This window comes from Oncorhynchus clarkii, chromosome 10 (genome assembly GCF_045791955.1).
Source record: "Oncorhynchus clarkii lewisi isolate Uvic-CL-2024 chromosome 10, UVic_Ocla_1.0, whole genome shotgun sequence".
Taxonomy (NCBI): domain Eukaryota; kingdom Metazoa; phylum Chordata; class Actinopteri; order Salmoniformes; family Salmonidae; genus Oncorhynchus; species Oncorhynchus clarkii.
In genome coordinates this window covers 60929591-60952664 of record NC_092156.1, presented here as the reverse complement: position 1 = coordinate 60952664, position 23074 = coordinate 60929591, and the positions used below count along the sequence as shown (strand labels likewise).

General features: G+C 43.2%; 2 protein-coding genes across 2 annotated transcripts; both read right to left on the bottom strand.

Annotated features, from left to right (window-relative positions):
- Window positions 1–1538: 1538 nt before the first annotated feature.
- Window positions 1539–4819, bottom strand: LOC139418896 (uncharacterized). The gene is made up of 3 exons (XM_071168678.1): window positions 4378–4819; window positions 3862–3992; window positions 1539–3667 (listed from the first exon to the last, which is right to left on the bottom strand). The coding sequence occupies exons 1-3, from the start codon at window positions 4628–4630 to the stop codon at window positions 2384–2386; spliced, it is 1668 nt and encodes a 555-aa protein (XP_071024779.1). The 5' UTR covers window positions 4631–4819; the 3' UTR covers window positions 1539–2383.
- A 3228-nt stretch (window positions 4820–8047) lies between these two features.
- Window positions 8048–22395, bottom strand: LOC139418895 (uncharacterized). Its single transcript, XM_071168676.1, has 6 exons — window positions 21882–22395; window positions 14297–14427; window positions 13922–14095; window positions 10005–10157; window positions 9611–9722; window positions 8048–9403 (listed from the first exon to the last, which is right to left on the bottom strand). Exons 1-6 carry the CDS (start codon window positions 22162–22164, stop codon window positions 8454–8456), a joined length of 1803 nt encoding a protein of 600 aa, XP_071024777.1. The 5' UTR covers window positions 22165–22395; the 3' UTR covers window positions 8048–8453.
- Window positions 22396–23074: the final 679 nt, after the last annotated feature.

The following is a 23074-nucleotide window of genomic DNA, read 5'->3' as shown; positions in this document are numbered from 1 at the left end:
CAGGGCCAACCGCACCAGCATATGGTCTCACAAGGGGTCTGAGGATCTCATCTCAGTACCTAATGGCAGTCAGGCTACCTCTGGCGAGCACATGGAGGGCTGTGTGGCCCCCCAAAGAAATGCCACCCCACACCATGACTGACCCACCGCCAAACCGGTCATGCTGGAGGATGTTGCAGACAGCAGAACGTTCTCCACGGCATCTCCAGAGTCTGTCACGTCTGTCACGTGCTCAGTGTGAACCTGCTTTCATCTGTGAAGAGCACAGGGCACCAGTGGTGAATTTGCCAATCTTGGTGTTCTCTGGCAAATGCCAAACGTCCTGCACGGTGTTGGGCTGTAAGCACAACCCCCACCTGTGGACGTCGGGCCCTCATGGAGTTTGTTTCTGACCGTTTGAGCAGACACATGCACATTTGTGGCCTGCTGGAGGTCATTTTGCAGGGCTCTGGCAGTGCTCCTCCTGCTCCTCCTTGCACAAAAGCGGATGTAGCGGTCCTGCTGCTGGGTTGTTGCCCTCCTACGGCCTCCTCCACGTCTCCTGATGTACTGGCCTGTCTCCTGGTAGCGCCTCCATGCTCTGGACACTACGCTGACAGACACAGCAAACCTTCTTGCCACAGCTCGCATTGATGTGCCATCCTGGATGAGCTGCACTACCTGAGCCACTTGTGTGGGTTGTAGACTCCGTCTCATGCTACCACTAGAGTGAAAGCACTGCCAGCATTCAAAAGTGACCAAAACATCAGCCAGGAAGCATAGGAACTGAGAAGTGGTCTATGGTCACCCCCTGCAGAACCACTCCTTTATTGGGGGTGTCTTGCTAATTGCCTATAATTTCCACCTGTTGTCTATTCCATTTGCACAACAGCATGTGAAATTTATTGTCAATCAGTGTTGCTTCCTAAGTGGACAGTTTGATTTCACAGAAGTGTGATTGACTTGGAGTTACATTGTGCTGTTTAAGTGTTCCCTTTATTTTTTTGAGCAGTGTATATAGTTGACGGTTGATAATAAACAGTAAATAACATGGATATAAGCCTTCAACAACATTAAGACCCACTAAAAATGTAATTATTTTATCAAAATAATTAAACCTGCTTTTTTTTGCAGTAATCACTGGCTATCAGGTCTGTCTATAAAAATATGATTATGTTACAAATTTAACCAGAACCATGAACAATGCACATTCACTAATAATGTAGCAGGTATTATAGAAAATTAACACAGGTCTCAAACAATCTCTCAAAGCACAAGCCCACGTGCTAACAAGTAGCAGGCTAATATTTCAAGTTTAGCCAACTTGGATCTAAGTATCACTTCACAAGCTCTGAATTCAGCTAACGAGGTAGAACAGTTGAATTGTTATGAACACACCCCTCTGTCCGTCTCCAACGGTTTGAACGGCATGCTAGTCTGTCCACCTTGCTCAGATGTTGAGGTCAAGTGGCCTACCTTATTTCTCAGAATGACAAGTTGCCAATTCCTTATATAATTGTTTTATGCTTATTGCTCAAGTATAAAACACAGACCAAACCGCTAGTATAACAATCTTTATTTGACAAAAATGCTGCTAGCGGTACGTGGTACCGTAATATGTGCACGACAAACTGAGCATACATTTTCCAGAATGAATGTTCATTGGTGCATCCATTTTAGCAGTGCTTACTCTGCTCAAAATTTGAGCAGCTGAAACATAAACAGGGTTCACAAGGTTACCTTCTCTATTACAGTAAAACAAAGTCTCCATGTGTTGCGATGTCCATATGACCGATTCTGTTGGACCAAATGCAAATAGCAAATTGAATCTATTCGTCAGAGAGGAAGAAGTGACCTCTTCTTTATTGTTGCGTGGTAGAGGAGGGGCTTGGGAGAAAGAGGCAAAGGTCGAGGTTTCACTATCACCATAATCTATCCAAAATAAGCCCAATGGGTTTCTATGAGCTTATTTTGAACCTAAACTTATCCCCCTGCATTCCCCCATTTGGGACAAAGACTCCCATTGTTAGGGCGTTAATTCATTCGAATTAATCAAATTAATTTGATATAATCGCCCAGCCCTAATTGATAGGCAATCCATTTGGTACAGATTATGATTTGACCATATTCTAACCAGTTTATCAAAACAATGTGCAATAAATTAGGCTGTTGTATTAGTAGTTAGCTATAAAAGTATTGGTCTACATTATAACTAGTGTCCATCACTGATACAGGCAAGAATTGCTTTCCTTGGGTCCCTACAAAAAGCTTTAGGCCCAAATGTTATATTGGTCGTCTAGTAGCCAGCTAGTGGGGATACATGTAAACTTTACAGCTAGCTAGATCGTTTCAGCTGTTTACTTAGCTAGCCAGGTAGCTATCGAGTGGAATGGTTACTTTTATGTTATAGAGTGGAATGGTGTTTCTGCTGGTGTATCCTTAGGTATCTCCTCTCAGAGAACCTCTTCCCGCAGTGATTACAGGCAAATGGCCTCTCTCCCGTGTGGACCCTTTGGTGCCTCTTCAGGTCACCAGCCTGGGCGAAGCGCATATGACACTCGGTACAGCTGAAGGGTTTCACCCCTGTGTGGACCCTCTGGTGCCGCTTCAGGTTTCCAGCCTCAGCAAAGCGCATGTGACACTGGGTACAGCCGAAGGGTTTCTCCCCTGTGTGGACCCTCTGGTGCCTCTTCAGGTCACAAGCCTGGGCGAAGCACATATGACATTGGGTACAGCTGAAGGGTTTCTCCCCTGTGTGGACCCTCTGGTGGATCTCCACCTTCTGGAGGCAGCTGAAGCCTTTGTTACAGAACATGCAGAGGAACCGTTTCTCTTTACTAATACCTGATGTGGCTCGCCCACCCTGAGCCTGGACTCTAGCCCTGTCGTTTGAGTTCAATACCTGATCGAAAAGGATGCGGCCGTGTGAATCTGAAGGTCCCATAGATGTGGACACTGGGTTATGATCCTGGAGCTCGTTTAAAGGGGAGTGGGTTGCAACATTTGGATTAGTCTTTAAGCTTCCCCTGTAATCTAAGAAATCTCTGCCCTGTGAGTGTCCGTCTCCTAAGTGAATATCTGCATTCCATGTGGGAGGAATGTCGCCCTCCACTTTCACAGTCACTTCATCTAAAACTAAACCCTCACCTTTCTTATCTAGGCACCCTTCAGAGTATACACTACTACTGTACTGGTTCCAGTCCCCTCTAGACAGATCCGTCTGTGTCTCTAAACCCAAGGGCATGTTGTCAGGGTCCATCTCTGTAGTGTAAGAACAAGATGGATCATTGCCAGTCTCTAACACGTCACCTGAGTCCCGATGGGATTGAATCGTCCTCGGGCTTAGGTTACCGTAAAGTAAATACTTTGAGTCGGGAGCAGGAGGACAGCCCAGTCTCCCCAGTCCCAGACTCTCTGGGTCTGACCTGTGGTCAGATCCTGTGTTTAAAAGCCTTTGTGTTACAGTTAAAGTCTCTGTGTCAGTCTCTGACTTGAGGACGTTGTTCAGCGTTCCATTGACCTCCGTGACGCTGCGTCTGGTCCTGGGTTGCACGGTGGTGGGGTTTGCCATGGCTACAGGGGGCGCTCCTGTCGCTCCAGTCTGGATGTCTCTGCTGTGTCGTGGGTCCTCCTCTCCTTCAGACCCCTCCTGCTTGACCCCAGAAACTACAGCCTCTGCATCTGCAAACTGACAAGGAGAGAGGAGGTTATTCCAGTACATTAGTTGTGTTGGATATCAATGTCATAGGGAATTATCACAAGCTCCCTTAAGGCAGATAAATGAGGATGTACATAGCTGAATAGCTGAGTGGAGCCTTTCTGAAATAAACAGACATTTCATTTACAAAATAACACATTTTTATGTAACACTATAACACTAACCTCTATCATGATAACGTGCTCGTTGGAGGTTCCACTCCCCTCATCAACAGTGATTGGTTGGTCATCTCTCCATGTATTGTGTCCCACTGGCTTCACAAAGCCCCTGTGGCCTCCAGTGAGATGTCCTTCACCTGAGAGAGTGATTGGGGAAAAGGGGTGGTTAGGTTAGCTACTGTCAATGCTCAATGGTATATGGTACACTATTGACACTCTCTAGAATTGGCAAGGATGTAAGATAACACTTCTTGATATACTATTTATTGATTGATGTAGGCTGATTATGTTCCATGTGTCACATTGTTTTCAATGGGTAAATTATAAGAAATACAGTAAATCAAGCATCTGGTTACAATATGCTGTTGTGTCTTTGGGCAAGGTAGCTAAGTAATCTGGGGAATCATTGCATTCTATCCAAACACTGACCAAGACCCAATTATGGGTAACACATCTTAACACGTGCAGGGCTGAACCGGGCGGCAGGCCACGCAGCCTCTGCCTTTTTCCTGAAAAATGTACCTTTTGCCATTCCTCTGTATCGGTCGAGGATTTTGCTACTACTGGGACGACTGGCGAGGACGCGTTCCCGTGCCACCTTCAGTTCCAGTAGTTTCCTCCGTAATGCCCTGTTTTCTTTCTGGCTTTGAGTTATTTCTAAACGAAACACTGCATAGTCGTCGTCTACGAGTTTACAGATCTCTGCCACGGCTGCATTCGCTAGCACCTCCATAATGGAGGCTATTTGAGTGTGAAAAACCATACAGTTAGCCATTGTTAGCAGCTAGTTAGTCTGCGTTACATACATAGGACTTGGTTGATATGTTATCTGTCTCCAACGTGAATTAAACACTATATGGGTTAAGTATGTGACGCTGTGCATGTAAATTAGTCATATTTTAACATGAAATAAAAATGCTAACGTGGAAATTGTTCTTATTCACTTCCGTTTACTTCTTCGTGTGAGTTTCCAGCAGAATTGCTTTGTTACGTATTGCTGCCTTTCACAGGTTGGAGTGTGAATTGCACAGTGACAGGAAAAAGTGGAAATATTATTACTTTTTTTTTTAAATCTCACCTCCATCTAACCCTACACATATTTACCACTATACCCCAAAAACACACCACCCCAACCAGATTCTACTCCAGCCTGGGAAGGATGGAGCCCCTTCTCTTAAAACCCCCTGTAGATCTTCTATAAAAAATAAACTCTTACATCCCAAAATGTCTCTGCTGCTGTCACTACCACATTTTTACAGGGGCTTACGAACCACCAGTGCAGTACAATTCAATAACCATAGCCATAAACGCAAGAAATCCTACCTTACTGAAACTCATCCTCTCTGGATCTCTCTCTCCAGGCCTATTCACTGGGAGGCTCCTAGCTCTCAAACTCTAGGCGGAATTCTCCCTACAGTTCTCAGCTGTTAGCTTCGCCCACGACTGGCTCATGTGAACTACAATCCCGACGCTTTGTTTTAACGTTTAGAAACGTCAATAATCATCGCTTGCAATACGGCTTTCGAAACAAAAACACACTTACTGTAGCAGTTTTGCGAAGATCCCTACGGCTATGGGTGCTTCCATCCGATGAAACTACATTTCCCGAGTTACGCTTACACACACGTATTGGGAGCAAGCGAGATTGCTAATTAACACAGGTGGTCGCCGCTGTTTTCCCTAAACAAGCGCTGTAACATAGCGATATGGCCGTGTGGGTACCCTAACACTATCAGGGTGTATATCAATTTAGCCTTTTGTTCTTTGAAAATGATTTCTTGCTGATATGAAAGATAAGGTCCTTATGCTTCCAAGACCTTACGGCAAGCGAGGCGTGTTTATGTTCTGATCGAGCGTCGGGGCTTTTAACAAATCCCCCCTTACAGAAGACGCCTTCGTCCAATAACTCTTATGTGTAATGGAAGTGAGAGTCATGATCAAGGGTTAGGGGGCTCCCAGTCGAATCACTCACCCTTGGCCTATACTCTCTTCACTGCCTCAGCATCAGAAACTTTCCTCCCCACTCAAACTCTGGCAATCTCAACCTGTCTCTCTCTCACAGGCTCTTTGAATCCACAGCCGCATGGGCTCCCCCACAGTTGGCAGAAAGTGCTTTCTCTATCCCAACTTTACACTCCCTCTGACTCCCTCACTCCCCCCAACTTTACACTCCCTCCTGTACATTTCTCACATTGTAGGATCTCCATTCTCCACACTGCTGCAACATGTCCGAATCCTTGGCACCTAAAGCGGGTTCGGAACATAGGCCCTCACAGAATAGCAAATATAACCTAACCTGATTTTATCAAGTAAGAAACTGTGTCAAAGCTCAACAAGACAGACAGGGTATTCTCAGTCTCACCATTAGTTTACAGTACGTCTCACCAAACACCAGGATTATTTTTAATTTGATCCACCTCTACACTCTACACTGAGCAGCGCCCTGCTCCGGAGAGCAAAGCATGACAACTTGATCCTTGATAAATTCCGACCCTATGCTTGCTAACAGTTGCACTGGGATCAGACAGGCTTCGAAAAAAAACGTACCTCAATCCAGGAATGAGAAATTGCATTGTAGTCAGAATTGTCCCATTATCCTAACTGTTATACCGTTTTTCCGGAAAGCAGCCCTTTTCGTCCTCATGCATTTAAGGGCCTCTTCTTGGTGTGAACATTCTTGTGCTTCTTCACATAGTTCGCCTCAGCAAAGCGCTTCCCACACGTGGGGCAGGCATACGGCTTGTCTGCATCCATCCAAACGGTTGGCCTCCCACTTTGTGAAGCAATGACACCAGAGGAGGCAGGAGCCACAACCCTCAGGTGGTTAGTCTTTGACCTCAATACATTGTTTGGGAGTTGCTGGGATTGTGAACATCCATCTTGAACCTGTCTGTATTGGTGGAGTAACCTTGAGGTAACTGAGGAAGGCTTAATGTCATTCCCAGACACTACACTTACGCCCAATGTGCGAAGAGTCTGGTGGACCAAAACGTCAAATTTAACCTGAGAATCTCCCGGTTCCAATAATATTGTCTTAATCTGCATAATTTACCAACCAATCATCTCCCTCAACACCTTCCACCTAACACTCCCCCGTATGCTAGCACACCACAATCAGAGTCACGCAGTCGTGAGATTCACTAAAATTCAATGATGACAAATACTTTACCTATCCCAGAGAGGTAATAAGGACAACAAAGTCAAGGTATTGGAGTGACCATCACAAAGCCCTGACCTCAATCCCATAGAAAATTTGTGGGCAGAACTGAAAAAGTGTGTACGAGCAAGGAGGCCTACAAACCTGACTCAGTTACACCAGCTCTGTCAGGAGAAATGGGCCAAAATTCACCCAACTTATTCTAGGAAGCTTGTGGAAGGCTACCTTAAATTTTTGACCCAAGTTAAACAATTTAAAGGCAATGCTACCAAATACTAATTGAGTGTATGTCAACGTCTGACCCACTGGGAATGTGATGAAAGAAATAAAAGCTGAAATAAATAATTCTCTCTACTATTATTCTGACATTTCACATTCTTAAAATACAGTGTTGATCCTAACTGACCTAAGACAGGGTATTTGTTACTAGGATTAAATGTCAGGAATAGTGAAATACTGAGTTTAAATGAATTTGGCTAAGGCCTATGTAAACTTCTGACTTCAACTGTATGTGTTGATTCAACAATTAAGTATAATAGAACCTCCCGGGTGGCGCAGTGGTCTAAGGCTGTGCCAACAGAGACTCTGGATTCGAGTCCAGGCTCTGTCGCAGCCGGCCGCGACCGGGAGGCCCGCACAATTGGCCTAGCGTCGTCCGGGTTAGGGAGGGTTTGGCCGGTAGGGATATCCTTGTCTTATCGCGCACTAGTGACTCCTGTGGCGTGCCGGGTGCAGTGCACGCTGACCAGGTCGCTAGGTGTACGGTGTTTCCTCCAACACATTGGTGCGGCTGGCTTCCGGGTTGGATGGCGCTGTGTTAAAAAGCAGTGCGGCTTGGTTGGGTTGTGTTTCGGAGGACGCATGGCTCTCGACCTTCGCCTCTCCTGAGTCCTATGGAGTTATAGCGAAATTGGGGAGAAAAAGGGGGTAAAAAAATAAATAATAATATATTTTTTTTAATGAAGTATAATGTTTCGACAGAGAAGGGAAACTCAGTCCCTGTAATGATACAAAAATATACAAGTCAGTCAGTACAGAGTCAATTTTGTATTTCATTTAAACAAAATGGTCATACTCACATAACGTTTAGTACAGTACTTTTCTTGCACACAATTATACATGTGACAAGTAAACTGACTTATCTGGTACCCTCGCTTTGATCAAATGATTTTTAGAATGCCTTGGAAAAGGTTCAACATCACAGCTTCTCTACTTCATGTCAAGTAAACATGAATTAAGGCATATATTTTCTTTATTATCAAACAACAGGACAAGGTTGTCACTCTTCATAAGTAAAGCATTTTTTACAGACACCATCCATCACCATATCATTTAATCTGCCTCATCATACTCATTCTTTCCTCAGTTCCCTCCTACATCCAAAACCAATAGAATTAACTACAAACATACTAGCTAGTACTACATAACATGTTACTATACTCTATACATGGGCCATGTGCATTTTCTGCTGGTGTATCCTAAGGTAGCTCCTCTCTGAGAACCTCTTCCCGCAGTGTGTACAGGTGAATGGCCTCTCTCCCGTGTGGACCTTCAGGTGCGTCTTCAGATGGTGCTGGTGGGAGAACCTCTTCTCACACTGGGGGCAGCTGTAGGGTTTCTCCCCTGTATGGACCCTCTGGTGCCTCTTCAGGTGGTGCTGGTGGGAGAACCTCTTCTCACACAGGTGGCAGCCAAACGGTTTCTCCCCCGTGTGCATCCTCTGATGGCTCTCCATCTGTTTGCGGAAACTGAAGACTTTCCAACAGAATGAACACGGGAAGCACTTCTCTTTGCCACCAGATCTGCTGATAGCGTTACTACTACTGTCATTTGTCAATGGGCTTGTGTAGCCATTTAGTGCACTGGCATTGTCTGAGGTCTGGTTTAACATTAGGAGAGTGTGAGGAGGACGGCCAGGGAGTGTCTGTGTTGTTGCAGGGTCCATGTTCCAGTTGATAGATCCTATAGAAGGCAGGCTGAAGGCAGCACCTGTTCGGTGGTTAACCTGAGGAGTCATCAGTCTCTCTGAATCACAACTATAGGAGCAGGACGGAGCATCGCTAGCAGAGTCTGTGTCTGTTCTCTCCTGCCGCATACTGACACCTCCCCGTCCCCGCGGACCAAATCTAAACCTCGTCCTGGTCTCAGCCAGTCTGTTGTCATGGAGACTAAGTTCGGTTGTTGTTTTGTATTTGACAGTCTGTTTCTGGTTGTGGTTAACAGTGTTGTTCCCCAGCCCAGAGTTGAGGACGCTGTCCCATCCACTGACCTCCACTATGTCGCTTCTGGTCCCGGCCTGCTCGGTGATGTCATCCTCTGGGCCCTTGGCTGCACCAGTCTGGGAATCCAAGATGGCCGCCCAGTCTCCTCTGTTAGCCTCCAGCCAGCCACCTTCAGGCAAATGTTACAATCCAGACTTAGCAACAGAACAACAATCATAGACATTGAATTTGTGCGTGTTATTTGCCTGGTGATATCTATGACTTATGTTGATATACATCATATTGTTTATTTTTATATTTCATACAAATTGTGTTGATATTGTTTTGGAAATAAAGTACTCATACTCTATGTAGGCTATATGTATTTCTCCTTTACCTTGCTCCCCCATCTTTAGTCCACTCAGCTGATCAATGCTCTCTGATTCATCTTCTATGGTCTCCTCTTTGACCAGCAGCAGATCAGGCTTCCCATCCTCCATGTCTACTGACTGTAAGAGATACAGAGTGAGAGGATGTTGGATCAAGAAATCTGATATGAGCACCCTGCTATGGAGCATCTTCTGATTGGACAATGAGGGTTTGCTATGAGTACTATGCAGACATGTTAGTTGATGTGATTACCTGACACTTAAATGGTTGGATAATTCAAACGCAGGGTCCCACACCAAAAAGGCTAAACTGATCCAAGAACAGCACTCCTACTCCGAGAGGCTTTGTGGATACAGGCCCTGACCTAATACCATTCAGACAGTAGTTCACAGTGGGCTCACCTCAGTGAGACTGTGTGTGGTCCTGTGCTGCTCAGCTGGTTCCTCTGTGGGTTCAGGAGGAGGTGTAGTCTGGTTGTCTTCCATGACCATGGTCCCTTCAGGGTTCCCCAGACCCTCCTCCTTCACCAGCAGCACCTCTGGACTCTCCTCCTCCTGGAAGAGACAGATGATACAGATTACACAGACATACACTCCCTCAGCTACGTACACACAGATAAACACACTTTCAACATGGAGTGTTTACCCATCCCCACTACGTTTGTATGTATTAAGGATCCACATTAGCTGCTGCCAAGGGAGGACCTACACTTCCTGGGGTTCAGCACAATGAAAACATTACCTTTCACAACACATTAAGTGTGTGTCCTCAGGCCACTACTCTACTATCACATATCTACAACACAAAATCCTTGTTATCGTGTGTGTGTACGTTCTACGTTTGAGTCCTATACTGTAGTTACAGAATGACTTCATTGTTGTTAAACCCATCATGGTGGACATAAATATGATGTTGTGGGTAAATATGAGTCAGCTATGAGGTCATCATCAGACAAACCTGACTGAACTATTTTGACCTTTACAGTAGGTGTTTGTTAGTGTGTGGGGATGTGTAGGTATCATTAGTAAGTAGTCTGGTTTTAATGCTCTGTCGGGGGTATGTAGAATAGGGTGAAATCAGGGGTCTGTATCCACAAAGCCTCTCAGAGGAGTGCTGATCTAGGATCAGTTTTGCCTTTTTAGATCATAAAGAATAAGACTATGTAGACAGGTAGGGCCCTGATCCTCAATCAGCACTTTTACTCTGAGACTCTTTGTTGGGCCCGTGTTAACAAAAGCCTCTCAGAGTAGAAAATTGGCCGTAAGTGCTGATAAGAGACATTTGACTCCTACTCTGATGGGTAAAAATAAAAGCTATGTGTGAAGCCTCTTTAGCCATAACAGTCCCACCTTGTCAACAGATATTTAGGAGACCTCATGAGCTGTCCTAACCAGTTAAGGGTTACTAGCAGGTGTCTTGGTAATGAAGCGAGTCAGTGGTTCCTGTGCCACATGCAATTGCTTTGAAGTTATTAAAATAAGGTTTTGATACATGTCAATATGATCAATGCATAAATAATCTAGACCCTCTGGTCGATTTTGACAATGATTTCACGTGGCCTATTTCACATGATATGCCTAAATGCTTATAACCACTAGGCTAATAAATAAACACGTTTTTATTTTGATTATTTAATGACCTACATCATGCTATTTCATGTTATCCCTTTGGAGCGCAATATCACGTTGTTAAAAAATGTAAAAAGCCTCAAGTCGGGCATGCCGGTAAGTTGGGCAACTGAAAGCATTTAGGGCTTATGTTAACTTTGATTGTGTCCGATGAAAAACCTTTCAAACATACGCAAGTGATTTGATAAACGGGAGTTCAAAGTTGAAAAGGGAAGTGACGGGTGTTGGTACAGTATAATGGTAATATTAGTCCAAAATTCAGCTTTTGACAATCATAAGAATGGTTTAAAAAATGTTTAAAGGTTATTCATGCCAACAATTAGGCGATAATTAAGAGTGGGCAAAGTGATCGTGTCGGGTGAATATTATATCAAACGCTTTACCATTGCAACATTTGATGGTAGTCACACTCACCGAAGTTGTCTGAAGCATGCTATGGAGTTCACAGCTGGTGATGCCTCATTGTGATTGGTTATTCCCTATCATTTGCAAACAACGTCAAAGAGCGTCATCGCTATCTTTCCTTTGCAGGATGTCGTGATAATCAGCTGAGAAACTTTTATGAGTTGATTTTACTCCTGGCTCAGAGTTAGTCTGGGCAGTGTCTCGACGTCATCCTAAAACCTACTCTGAGCTGGGAGTTTATTTTTGTCTTAAAACAGATTTGAACTGCTGGGATCTATTCTGAGATGCTTTGTGCTTACGGGTCCAGATGGGATTTATACTAAAGAGAATCTCAATGAAAGTCTTAGAATGAAAAGTCCCATTTTGTGTTTATTAAACATAAACAAGTTTTAAATACACCATATGAAAACCACATATACACACGTCTCAACTAAAAATCTGCATGAAGTTGATCAACTGCATTCATTTCTTATTAAACATGTCTGGTGGAGGGGGGGGGGGGTGAAGTAGTTGATTGGAAGTAATGAAACAGGCATTTGTGAACATCATATAGCCTACACAGTACAAACACAATATGTTACAGACTTTTTAGGCTTATACACTGAGTGTACAAAACATTAGGAACACGTTCCTGCTTTTTCCATGACAGACTGACCAGGTGAATCCAGGTGAAAGCTATGACCCCTTATTGATGTCACTTGTTAAATCAGTGTAAATAAAGGGGAGGAGACAGGTGAAAGAACGATTTTCAAGCTTTGAGGCAATTGAGACATGGATTGTGTATGTGTGCCATTCAGAGGGTGAATGGACAAGACGACAATGCCTTTTAACGGGGTATGGTAGTTGGTTTGAGTGTGTCAAGAACTGCAACGCTGCTGGGTTTTTCACTGTTTCCCCGTGTGTATCAAGAATGGTCCACCACCCGAAGGACATCCAGCCAACTTGACACAACTGTGGGAAGCATTGGAGTCGACATGGGCCAGCATCCCTGTGGAACGCTTTCGACACCTTGTAGAGTCCATGCACAGACTAATTGAGACTGTTCTAAGGACAAAAGGGATGCAACTCCATTTTAAGAAGGTGTTCCTAATGTTTTGTACAGTGCATATCATATCACACAATGTCTGGATGCAATATTCTACCAAGGAATATTCCAAATGCATCTGTGGGTCTTTTCTGCTGAAAACAATCAAAATATGTATTTAATGCAGGATTTGATCTAAATGTCAGATGCTATCGAGTGGAATGATTACTTTCTGTTATAGAGTGGAATGGTTTTTCTGCTGGTGTATCCTGAGGTAGCTCCTCTCTGAGAACCTCTTCTCACACTGGGGGCAGCTATAGGGCTTCTCCCCTGTGTGGACCCTCTGGTGCCTCTTCAGGTCACCAGCCTGTGCGAAGCGCATGTCACACTGGGTACAGTTGTAGGGTTTCTCCCCTGTGTGGACCCTCTGGTGCCTCTTCAGGTGGCCAGCCTGGGCGAAGCGCATGTCACACTGGGTACAGCTGAATGGTTTCTCCCCTGTGTGGACTCTCTGGTGCCTCTCCACCTTCTGGGAGCAACTGAAGCCTTTGTTACAGAACATGCAGAGGAACCGTTTCTCTTTACTATATCCTGATGTGGCTCCCCCTCGCTGAGTCTGAGCTCTAGCCCTATTGTTTGAGTTCAACACCTGATCGAAAAAGACGTGACCATGTGAATCTGAAGGCCCCATCGACGTGGACACTGGGTCGTGATGCCTGAGCGCGTGTAAAGGGGAGTGGGTAACAACATTCGTATTTGTTTCTAAGCTTTCACTGTAATCTAAAACATCTCTGCCCTGTGAGAGTTCATCTCCTAGGTGACTATCTGCATTCCATGTGGGAGGAGCGTCGCCCTCCACTTTCACAGTCACTTCACCAACAACCAGACCCTCTCCTTTCTTATCTAAGCACCCTTCAGAGTATACACTACTACTGTACCGGTTCCAGTCCCTTCTAGACAGATCAGTCTGTCTCTCTAAACCCAAGGGCATGTTGTCAGGGTCCATCTCTGTAGTGTAAGAACAAGATGGATCATTGCCAGTCTCTAACACGTCACCTGAGTCCCGATGGGATTGAATCGTCCTCGGGCTTAGGTTACCGTAAAGTAAATACTCTGAGCCGAGAGCAGGAGGACAGCCCAGTGGCTCCAATCTTTCTGGGTCTGATCTGTGGTCAGATCCTGTGGGTAAAAGCCTTTGTGTTACAGTTAAAGTCTTGGTATCTGTCTCTGACTTGAGGACGGCGTTCAGCATTCCACTGACCTCCGTGATGCTGCGTCGGGTCCTGGGCTGTGCTGGTGAGGCGGTGGGATCCTCTGGAGCGGCAGGAGCTCCCCCTGTAGCTACAGTCTGGATGTCTATGCTGTGCCGTGGGTCCTCCTCTCCTTCAGACCTCTCCTGCTTGAACCCAGGACCTGCAGCCTCTATATCTGCAGACTGACACAAGAAGAAAGGAGGTTAATATCGGTACATGAGTTGAATTGGATAACAATGTCATGGGGAAGTCTCACAAGCTCCCCTATGGCAGATAAATGAGGATGTTACATGTAAGGAAGTTAATAGCTGCGGGGAGCCTTTATGAAATAAACTGGCCACATTTGATATACTGTAATTTTGATGTAATACTATTACACTAACCTCTATCATGATAACATGCTGGGTTGAGGTTCCACTCCCCTCATCAACCGTAATTGGTTGGTCATCTCTCCATGTATTGTGTCCCGCTGGCCTCACAAAGCTCCTGTGGCCTCCAGTGAGATGTCCATCACCTGAGAGTGATTGGGGGAAAGATGGGGTTAAGTTCGGTATTGTCAATGCTCAACACTATATTGTACACTATTGACACTGTCTACCATTGGCTAGGATATATGGTAACACTTGTCATAACTTCTTGATATACTATTTATTAATTGATGTATTATGCTCCATGCATCACAATGTTTTCATTGAATAAATCATTTGAAATGCAGTAAAATAAATGTTTTACATTGAGTCATTTTGGAGACTCTTATCCAGAACGACTTAAAGGAGCGACTTGGGTTAAGTGCCTTGCGCAAGGGCACATCAACAGATTTTTCCCCTAGTCGGCTCAGAGATTCGAGCAAGCGACTTTTTGGTTACTGGTTGAACACTCTTATCCGGTAGGGTACCTGTAGCCCCAATCAAGAATCTGGTTAGAATATAATATGTCTTGCCGGAAGATAGGGGAATCATTGCACACTATCCAAAAGCTGACCAAGACCCAATTCTGGGTAACACATCTGGGCCCGGTTTCCGATAGCGATGGAATTTAGGCTCACAAGTGTTTTAAAGGTTCATCTTTCCTACAACGGCCTCACATGTAACATATTTCCCAAAACACCAAGCAGAGAGAACTTTTGCTTAATGCCAATGTATGCTTGATCCAAAGGCTCCGTACGCAGGGTGACACAATTGCGAAGCATTCGGAGGCTTGTGGAGGCCAAATCGAGCTCCGTACAGCGATGCCATGCGCCTCTTATATTTTGTAACAATGTGGAGGGCTCCGTATAGCTCCTCATTGACATGATTGGTTGACGGTAGTTGGGGGTGGTGTAAATCCACTATAAACACAAACTCACTTCCTTGACAACCAATGAAAGGCTTTCAGAAGAAGTTCACAAATAAATAAAAAATGATTTATGATACCTCGTGTAGGGATTTTAAAAGACACAAAAATGTGATTGAACTCCTGGAAAGAGATCTGGAAGGTAATGGGGATAGACGCGGTAAAGAAGTCAATGGAATGCAGACCGTAGGGGATAGAAGGAAGTTGGATTGGCGCACATTCAAAAAATATGATCTAACAAAGTGGATATTTGTCAAATCCATCATGATTGATATGTTGTAACAGGCCCACAATGTGGTTACTCAAATCCAATTAGAATACATTTGGCTCTTTTCGCTGCATAACATTTAGAGGTTGTCACTTTTCAGGTTCAGAAAAAAAGACTGCTAAATGCTAGCTCCCATTCGTATAAACTGGTAGCATAGCTAGCATACAGAAAGCGGTGGTGGTGGTCGTCAAAGTAGTTTTAACTGACAATGACATGTATTGGGCTTGACATCCACATAAGTATTATACTCAGATTTTTACCTCAACATAGTGTGAAATACACATATAAACAATAGCCTAAATACAGTGCTGTGTGTTCATGGACGTCAAATATATGACCTATAAAAAAATGTAAATGTTAAAATAAGGTCTCTTTCATCTCTCTGTTTTTTTCATAATTTTCCATCTATTTGCAAGGGGCTGAATTTCACGGGAGAAATCATCCGAGCGAGGGAAACAGCTCTCCTCTGTCTCAGTATGTGTAGCCCATGTATCTGATGCTGTCTGGAACAAAAGAGTATGACATGTTGCGCCGGAGCATTTGATTGATTGATACCAGCAAGCATTTGGCCTCCCTTGGTAAACATTTTTATATAATAATTAGCCAATCAGCGTAGGTTGTCCTGGCGAAGGAAAACGCCTCCCAAGGGAAGTCAGTTTGGATTCGGCTTCACACCAATCAAATCACATCCTAAGCAACATTTTATTGTTTCTGGTCTGCAGTAGCTAGCTCGCTAAATTGGCCATGGATGGACATGGGGATTTTGACTTGTGGTTTTGACTTAATTCTCTGCACAGGCCAATGATTATGATGGCGATTCAGATCTAACCATAAATTAATGTTGTACCACTGGCCTGAGACGATTGAAGTTCAATATGAGTCGAGATGTAGCCTAGTAGTCTAACTAGCGAGCTAACTTAGCTGGTTCATTGTTGCCCATGAGAGGAAGTCAGGCTAGCAAGCATTTTAGCTATGTAGCCCATGACAACAAAAACTAAAAGTGTGCTATATGACAGAGCCATAGACCGGTTTGCCAACATCAAAGAGAGGAGGATGGCATTGGTGTTCAACTAGTCTACAAGTTCTGCGAGTCCACTTTTCTTATTTTAAAGTTATTATGTTTTTACTTACATGTGCAAGCACACACAGAAATCAGTTCCAGGGATAGCCACATGATATTTAGCAACATTGATAGAACTAAATCATGAAAAATCTTGAACTGTGTTTTCAGTGTATTAAACTAAGCATATATAGCCTTGTTGATTTGATGATGTTTAAATGTTTAAGTTGAAATGGTGATGGAATTGGCGGAGGCAGTGCTCCTGTTGTCTTTGTGCTGACTTGTGGTAACTCTGTGGTTCTAAATCAGTAGTTGTTTAATAAACTGTTGAAAACATTAAATTGCTTCACAATACTGCAGGTGATATAACTGTTTGTTACATGCAAAATATGTTTTATGGACTTCAGCGAATGGATGTTGCTCTCTGGTTTTGTGATGAAACAAACATATGTGTAGTTGAATTTATTCCACCACTGTGTGACTTGTCTTTTGTTGTCACTGCCTTATTGTACAGTATGTACCAGTCAAAAGTTTGGACACACCTACTCATTCAAGGGTTTTTCTTTATTTTGACTATTTTCTACATTGTAGAATAATAGTGAAGACATCAAAACTATGAAATAACACATATGGAATCATGTAGTAACCCCAAAAAGTGTTAAACAAATCTAAATATATTTTATATTTGAGATTCTTCAAAGTAGTCACCCTTTGCCTTGATGACAGCTTTGCACACTCTTGGCATTCTCTCAACCAGCTTCATGAAGTAGTCACCTGGAATGCATTTCAATTAACAGGTATGCCTTGTTAAAAGCTAATTAGTGAAATGTCTTTCCTTCTTAATGCGTATGAGCCAATCAGTTGCGTTGTGACATGGTAGGGGTGGTATACAGAAGATAGTCCTATTTGGTAAAAGACCAAGTCCATTTTATGGCAAGAACAGCTCAAATAAGCAAAGAGAAACAACAGTCTATCATTACTTTAAGACATGAAGGTCAGTCAATACGGAAAATTTCAAGAACTTTGAAAGTTTCTTCAAGTGCAGTTGTAAAACCATCAAACGCTTTGATGAAACTGGCTCTCATGAGGACCGCCACAGGAAAGAGTTACCTCTGCTGCAGAGGATAAGTTCATTAGAGATACCAGCATCAGAAATTGCAGCCCAAATAAAATACCTCACAGGGTTCAAGTAACAGACACATTTCAACATCAACTGTACAGAGGACACTGGGTGAATCAGGCCTTCATGGTCGAATTGCTGCAAATAAACCACTACTAAAGGACACCAATAAGAAGAAGACTGGCTTGGGCCAAGAAACACAAGTAATGGACATTAGACCGGTGGAAATCTGTCCTTTAGTCTGACGGGTCCAAAAGTAAGATTTTTGGTTCCAACAGCCATGTCTTTGTGAGATGGAGAGTACTGTAGGTGAACAGATGATCTCTGCATGTGTGGTTCCCACGGTGAAGCATGGAGGAGGTGTGATGGTGCTTTGCTGGTGACACTGTCAGTGATTCATTTAGAATTCAAGGCACACTTAACCAACATGGCTACCACAGCATTCTGCAGCGATAAGGCATCCCATCTGGTTTGCGCTTAATCCCACTATCATTTGTTTTTCAACAGGACAATGACCCAACACACCTCCAGGTTGTGTAAGGGCTATTTGACCAAGAAAGAGAGTGATGGCATGCTGCATCAGATGACCTGACCTCCACAATCACCCGACCTCAACCCAATTGAGATGGTTTGGGATGCGTTGGAACGAAGAGTGATGGAAAAGCATCCAACAAGTGATCAGCATATGTGGGAACTCCTTCAAGACTGTTGGGTAAGCATTCCAGGTGAAGCTGGTTGAGAGAATGCCAAGAGTGTGCAAAGCTGTCATCGAAGCAAAGGGTGGCTACTTTGAAGAATCTCAAATATAATTTGATTTGTTTAAACTTTTTTGGTTACTACATTATTCTATAGTTTTGATGTCACTATTATTCTACATTGTCGAAAATAGTAAAAACAATGAAAAACATGAGTAAGTGCATAAGTGTCTCCAAACATTTGACTGGTACTGTATATCAAGGTGATATACAGTTTAAGTCGGAGGTTTACATACAACTTAGCAAAATACATTTAAACTCCAAGTTTTTCACAATTCCTGACATTTAATCAGAGCAAAAATTCCATGTCTTAGGTCAGTTAGGATCACCACTTTATTTTAAGAATGTGAAATGTCAGAATAATAGAAAATAATAATTTATTTCAGCTTTTATTTCATCACATTCCCAGTGGGTCAGAAGTTTACATACACTTAATTAGTATTTGGTAGCATTGCCTTTAAATTGTTTATCTTGGGTCAAAAGTTTTGGGTAGCCTTCTACAAGCTTCCCACAATAAGTTGGGGGGAATTTTGGCCCATTCCTCCTGACAGAGCTGGTGTAACTTAGTTAGGTTTGTAAGGCCTCCTTGCTCGCATACGCTTTCTGAGTTCTGCCCACACATTTTATATGGGATTGAGGTCAGGGCTTTATGATGGCCTCTCCAATACCTTGACTTTGTTGTCCTTAAGCCATTTTGCCACACCTTTGGAAGTATGCTTGGGGTCATTGTCCATTTGGAAGACCCATTTGTGACCAAGCTTCCTGACTGATGTCTTGAGATGTTGCTTCAATATATCCACATAATTTTCCTCCCTCATGATGCCATCTATTTTGTGAAGTGCACCAGTTCCTCCTGCAACAAAGCACCCCCACAACATAATGCTGCCACCCCCATGCTTCTCGGTTGGGATGGTGTTCTTCAGCTTGCAAGCATCCCCGTTTTTCCTCCAAACATAACGATGGTCATTACGGCCAAACAGTTATATTTTTGTTTCATCAGACCAGAGGACATTTCTCAAAAAAGTATGATCTTTGTCCCCATGTGCAGTTGCAAACCGTAGTCTGGCATTTTTATGCCGGTTTTGGGGCAGTGGCTTCTTCCTTGCTGAGCGGCCTTTCAGTTTATGCCGATATAGGACTCGTTTTACTGTGGATATACTTTTGTACCTGTTTCCTCCAGCATCTTCACAAGGTCCTTTGCTGTTGTTCTGGGATTGATTTGCACATTTCGCACCAAAGTACTTTCATCTATAGGACACAGAACACATCTCCTTCCTGAGCAGTATGACTGCTGCGTGGTCCATTGGTGTTTATACTTGCGTACTATTGTTTGTACAGATGAACGTGGTACCTTCAGGCATTTGGAAATTACTCCCAAGGATGAACCAGACTTGTCTTTTTTTCTGGGGGTCTTGGCTGATTTCCCATGATGTCAAGCAAAGAGGCGCTGAGTTTGAAGGTAGGCCTTGAAATACATCCACAGGTACACCTCCAATTGACTCAAATTATGTCAATTAGCCTATCAGAAGCTTCTAAAGCCATGACATAATTTTCTGGAACTTTCCAAGCTGATTAAAGGCACAGTCAACTTAATGTTTGTAAACTTCTGACCCACTGGAATTGTGATACAGTGAATGATAAGGGAAATAATCTGTCTGTAAACAATTGTTGGAAAAATTACTTGTGTCATGCACAAAGTAGATGTCCTAACTGACTTGCCAAAACTATAGTTTGTTAACAAGAAATTTGTGGAGTGGTTGAAAAATGAGTTTTAATGACTCCAACCTATGTGTATGTAAACTTCCGACTTCAACTGTAGATACTGGTAGGATCGAAAGAAAGGCAGCGCTGCTCTCGGGTCAGTTTTCTCCATTCAAATCAACCTTAACATGATTTCACAATACAATCACGATCATTGAGCACATTAAGCTACATTTCATTAAATATATTGAGGTAAAAAATAGACAATAGACAAATAAAACTCAATTGAGTGAACATGTATTTTAATATCATTGAAACATATAGGCCTATATTGTAGGTAGGCTATATATTTTTAATGCAGCCATCTCAATTTTCATTTTTAAGCATTTTACCCCTACAATTGCCAAGACATTGGCAACTTTGTATTTGTAGTCAACTTCGTTGTGAAGTTATAGGCGGTCACGGAGAGACGGATAACATAAATATTCTATGTATAAAGTGACGCTGGAGGGCAAAAAAAAAGTATCTAACAACCTACTCGGCTGTTCTACGAGTTGGCTGAGGCAGGCGTTAAATTACGAGCGTTTAAGTGCAACGTTAACTATGGTTTTGGGAAACAGCTTGGAGATTTAACAATGTCCCTACGAAGGTTTTAACAATATACTTAGTCTTAAGATGCTTCTGGGAAACCGGGCCCTGAACAAATACGCAGAGGGGAGCGGGGCGACTTAAGCCAATGTATGCATGATCCGAAAATGTGGTCGGGGGCTCCGTATGGACGGTGTGACGCAATCGCGGAGTCTCCAGAGGCATGCAAAGGCCAAATGGAGCTCAATACCGCTCTGTATAGCTCCGCACGGACATGATTGGTTGACAATAGGTGGGGGAGAGAGGTTCTGTTTAAACACAAACTCACTTGCTTGACAATTTCTTTCAAAGTCTGTCGGTCCTGTTGTTTTTTGATAAAGAGCAACCTACCCGTGTGAAGCTTGGTTATGTTAAGATACGATGTAAGAGCTTTCGTCTCCACACCATTGCAGTGTAAGAATTGTAAAGGATTTGGCCATGATTCAAGTGTGTACAGACGGACAGAGTATATTGAAGAACGGTGTAGTTAAAGCGGTCAATCGAATCTCCTATGCAGAGGTGATTTAAAAGAATTGAGAAAACAAGGGATGCTCGTGAAGATATGGTAGTGGACGGACCACAGCCTGTAGTGAATATTTGCTGCCAGTTAAAAGATACTGTGTGTTAAAATTGTGGATTTTGTGGTAGCCATTGCCACAATTATTAACTGTACGGCACAAGTCTCGTAGAAGACTAAGAAACTGGACTTTATTGTGGCTGTGGCAGAAACGTTTTTGGGACTTAAAGATTTTACATCTGAAGACTTGCAAGGGGTCCTGGCGCCGGAAGACCTGCCCTCCCAGTTTCCCCCAGATTTGTTTGATTTAGTTTAGTTTTTTTATGGGAATCCTGTTTCCATCCCTCACAGTTGGTGGTGGGATGCACATTAAATTGTGCGATTGCCAATATACCATAGAATATAACTTTCTTCACAACAGCTCTGTGCTGCTCCGCGAAACGCATGAGGTATGAATGCCCTGACTTCTGTACCGGCCGTATCACCGTAAATGCATTAAAAATGTATGGCCTATACTGTAGAAATCTATTTCATGTTCATTGAATTTAGTTTTATTTAGCTAATGCAGCGCATTTATGCAAAATGTACCTCTTGCCATTCCTCTGTATCGGTCGAGGATCTTTACACTTCTGGGACGACTGGCGAGGACGCGCTCTCGCATTGTCCCCTCTGCGCGCTCCCGTGACACTTTAAGTTCCTGTAGCTGTAGTTTCCTCCGTAATGCCCTGTTTTCTTTCTGGCTTTGAGTTATTTCCAAACGAAACACTGCATAGTCGTCGTCTACGAGTTTACAGATCTCTGCCACGGCTGCATTCGCTAGCACCTCCATGATGGAGGCTATTTGAGTGTGAAAAACAATACAGTTGGCCATTGTTAGCTAACATTAGCAGCTAGCTAGCGTTATATAGATAACATCTATCAACTAAGTCCTGTCTCCAACGCGAATGAAATACAACCTGTGGTAAGTATATGATGCTGTGCAGTTAAATGAGTCAAATGTAGATTTCCATGGTGTTAATAAACGTCTAAATCAAAACGCTAACGTGGAAATTGTTCTTCGTCACAGTTTACTTCCGTTTACACCGAAGTGAAGAGAAATATCAGCGTCTCGTCAACAACACGTAAAGTACTTCCGGGTCAAGAATGCAATTCTTCAAAAATAAAGGTTCCCCAACTAATAGTAGAAAACTGTCAACAGCCTGAGTGTATTTACATTTGTTCATATTTAAGTGACATTTGCACCATGTTCCAAAGTCATATGTATGCCCCCAATGCGAATCATTGTTAATGGAATACTTATTGGCTTATAGAGCAAAACTATTTTGGGTGCCGCAGTAAACATTTTGTAGGGAATAGTAGGGTCTGTAGAATGTATATCTGGTGTCATTTCAATGGGGCTCTGAATAATACAGAGTGTTGCTGGCCTTTTTTTTGACCCATTCCATTGGGACCAACCTCAGTCCCCCATGAAATAACACCATACATTCTACAGACCCTACTGAGTATTTCCAACCCCACTTTTACATTGGCACATAGAACATTTTTTTTTCTCTCTAAGCCAATAATGTAATTTATAGGCCTACAGTGTATTGCATTGGGAGCAATGAAATGAGTGGAGTAGAAAGGGCTTGCTGGGTATCATCCAATAAATAACACCATATATAGACTCTAGTACTAGATCAATATGGTCTGTAGAATATTATGTTCTTTACATTCATTTACTCAAGTTCCAAGCATTTCTCAATGTGTACCACATTATAATATGATGTATCTTATATAAA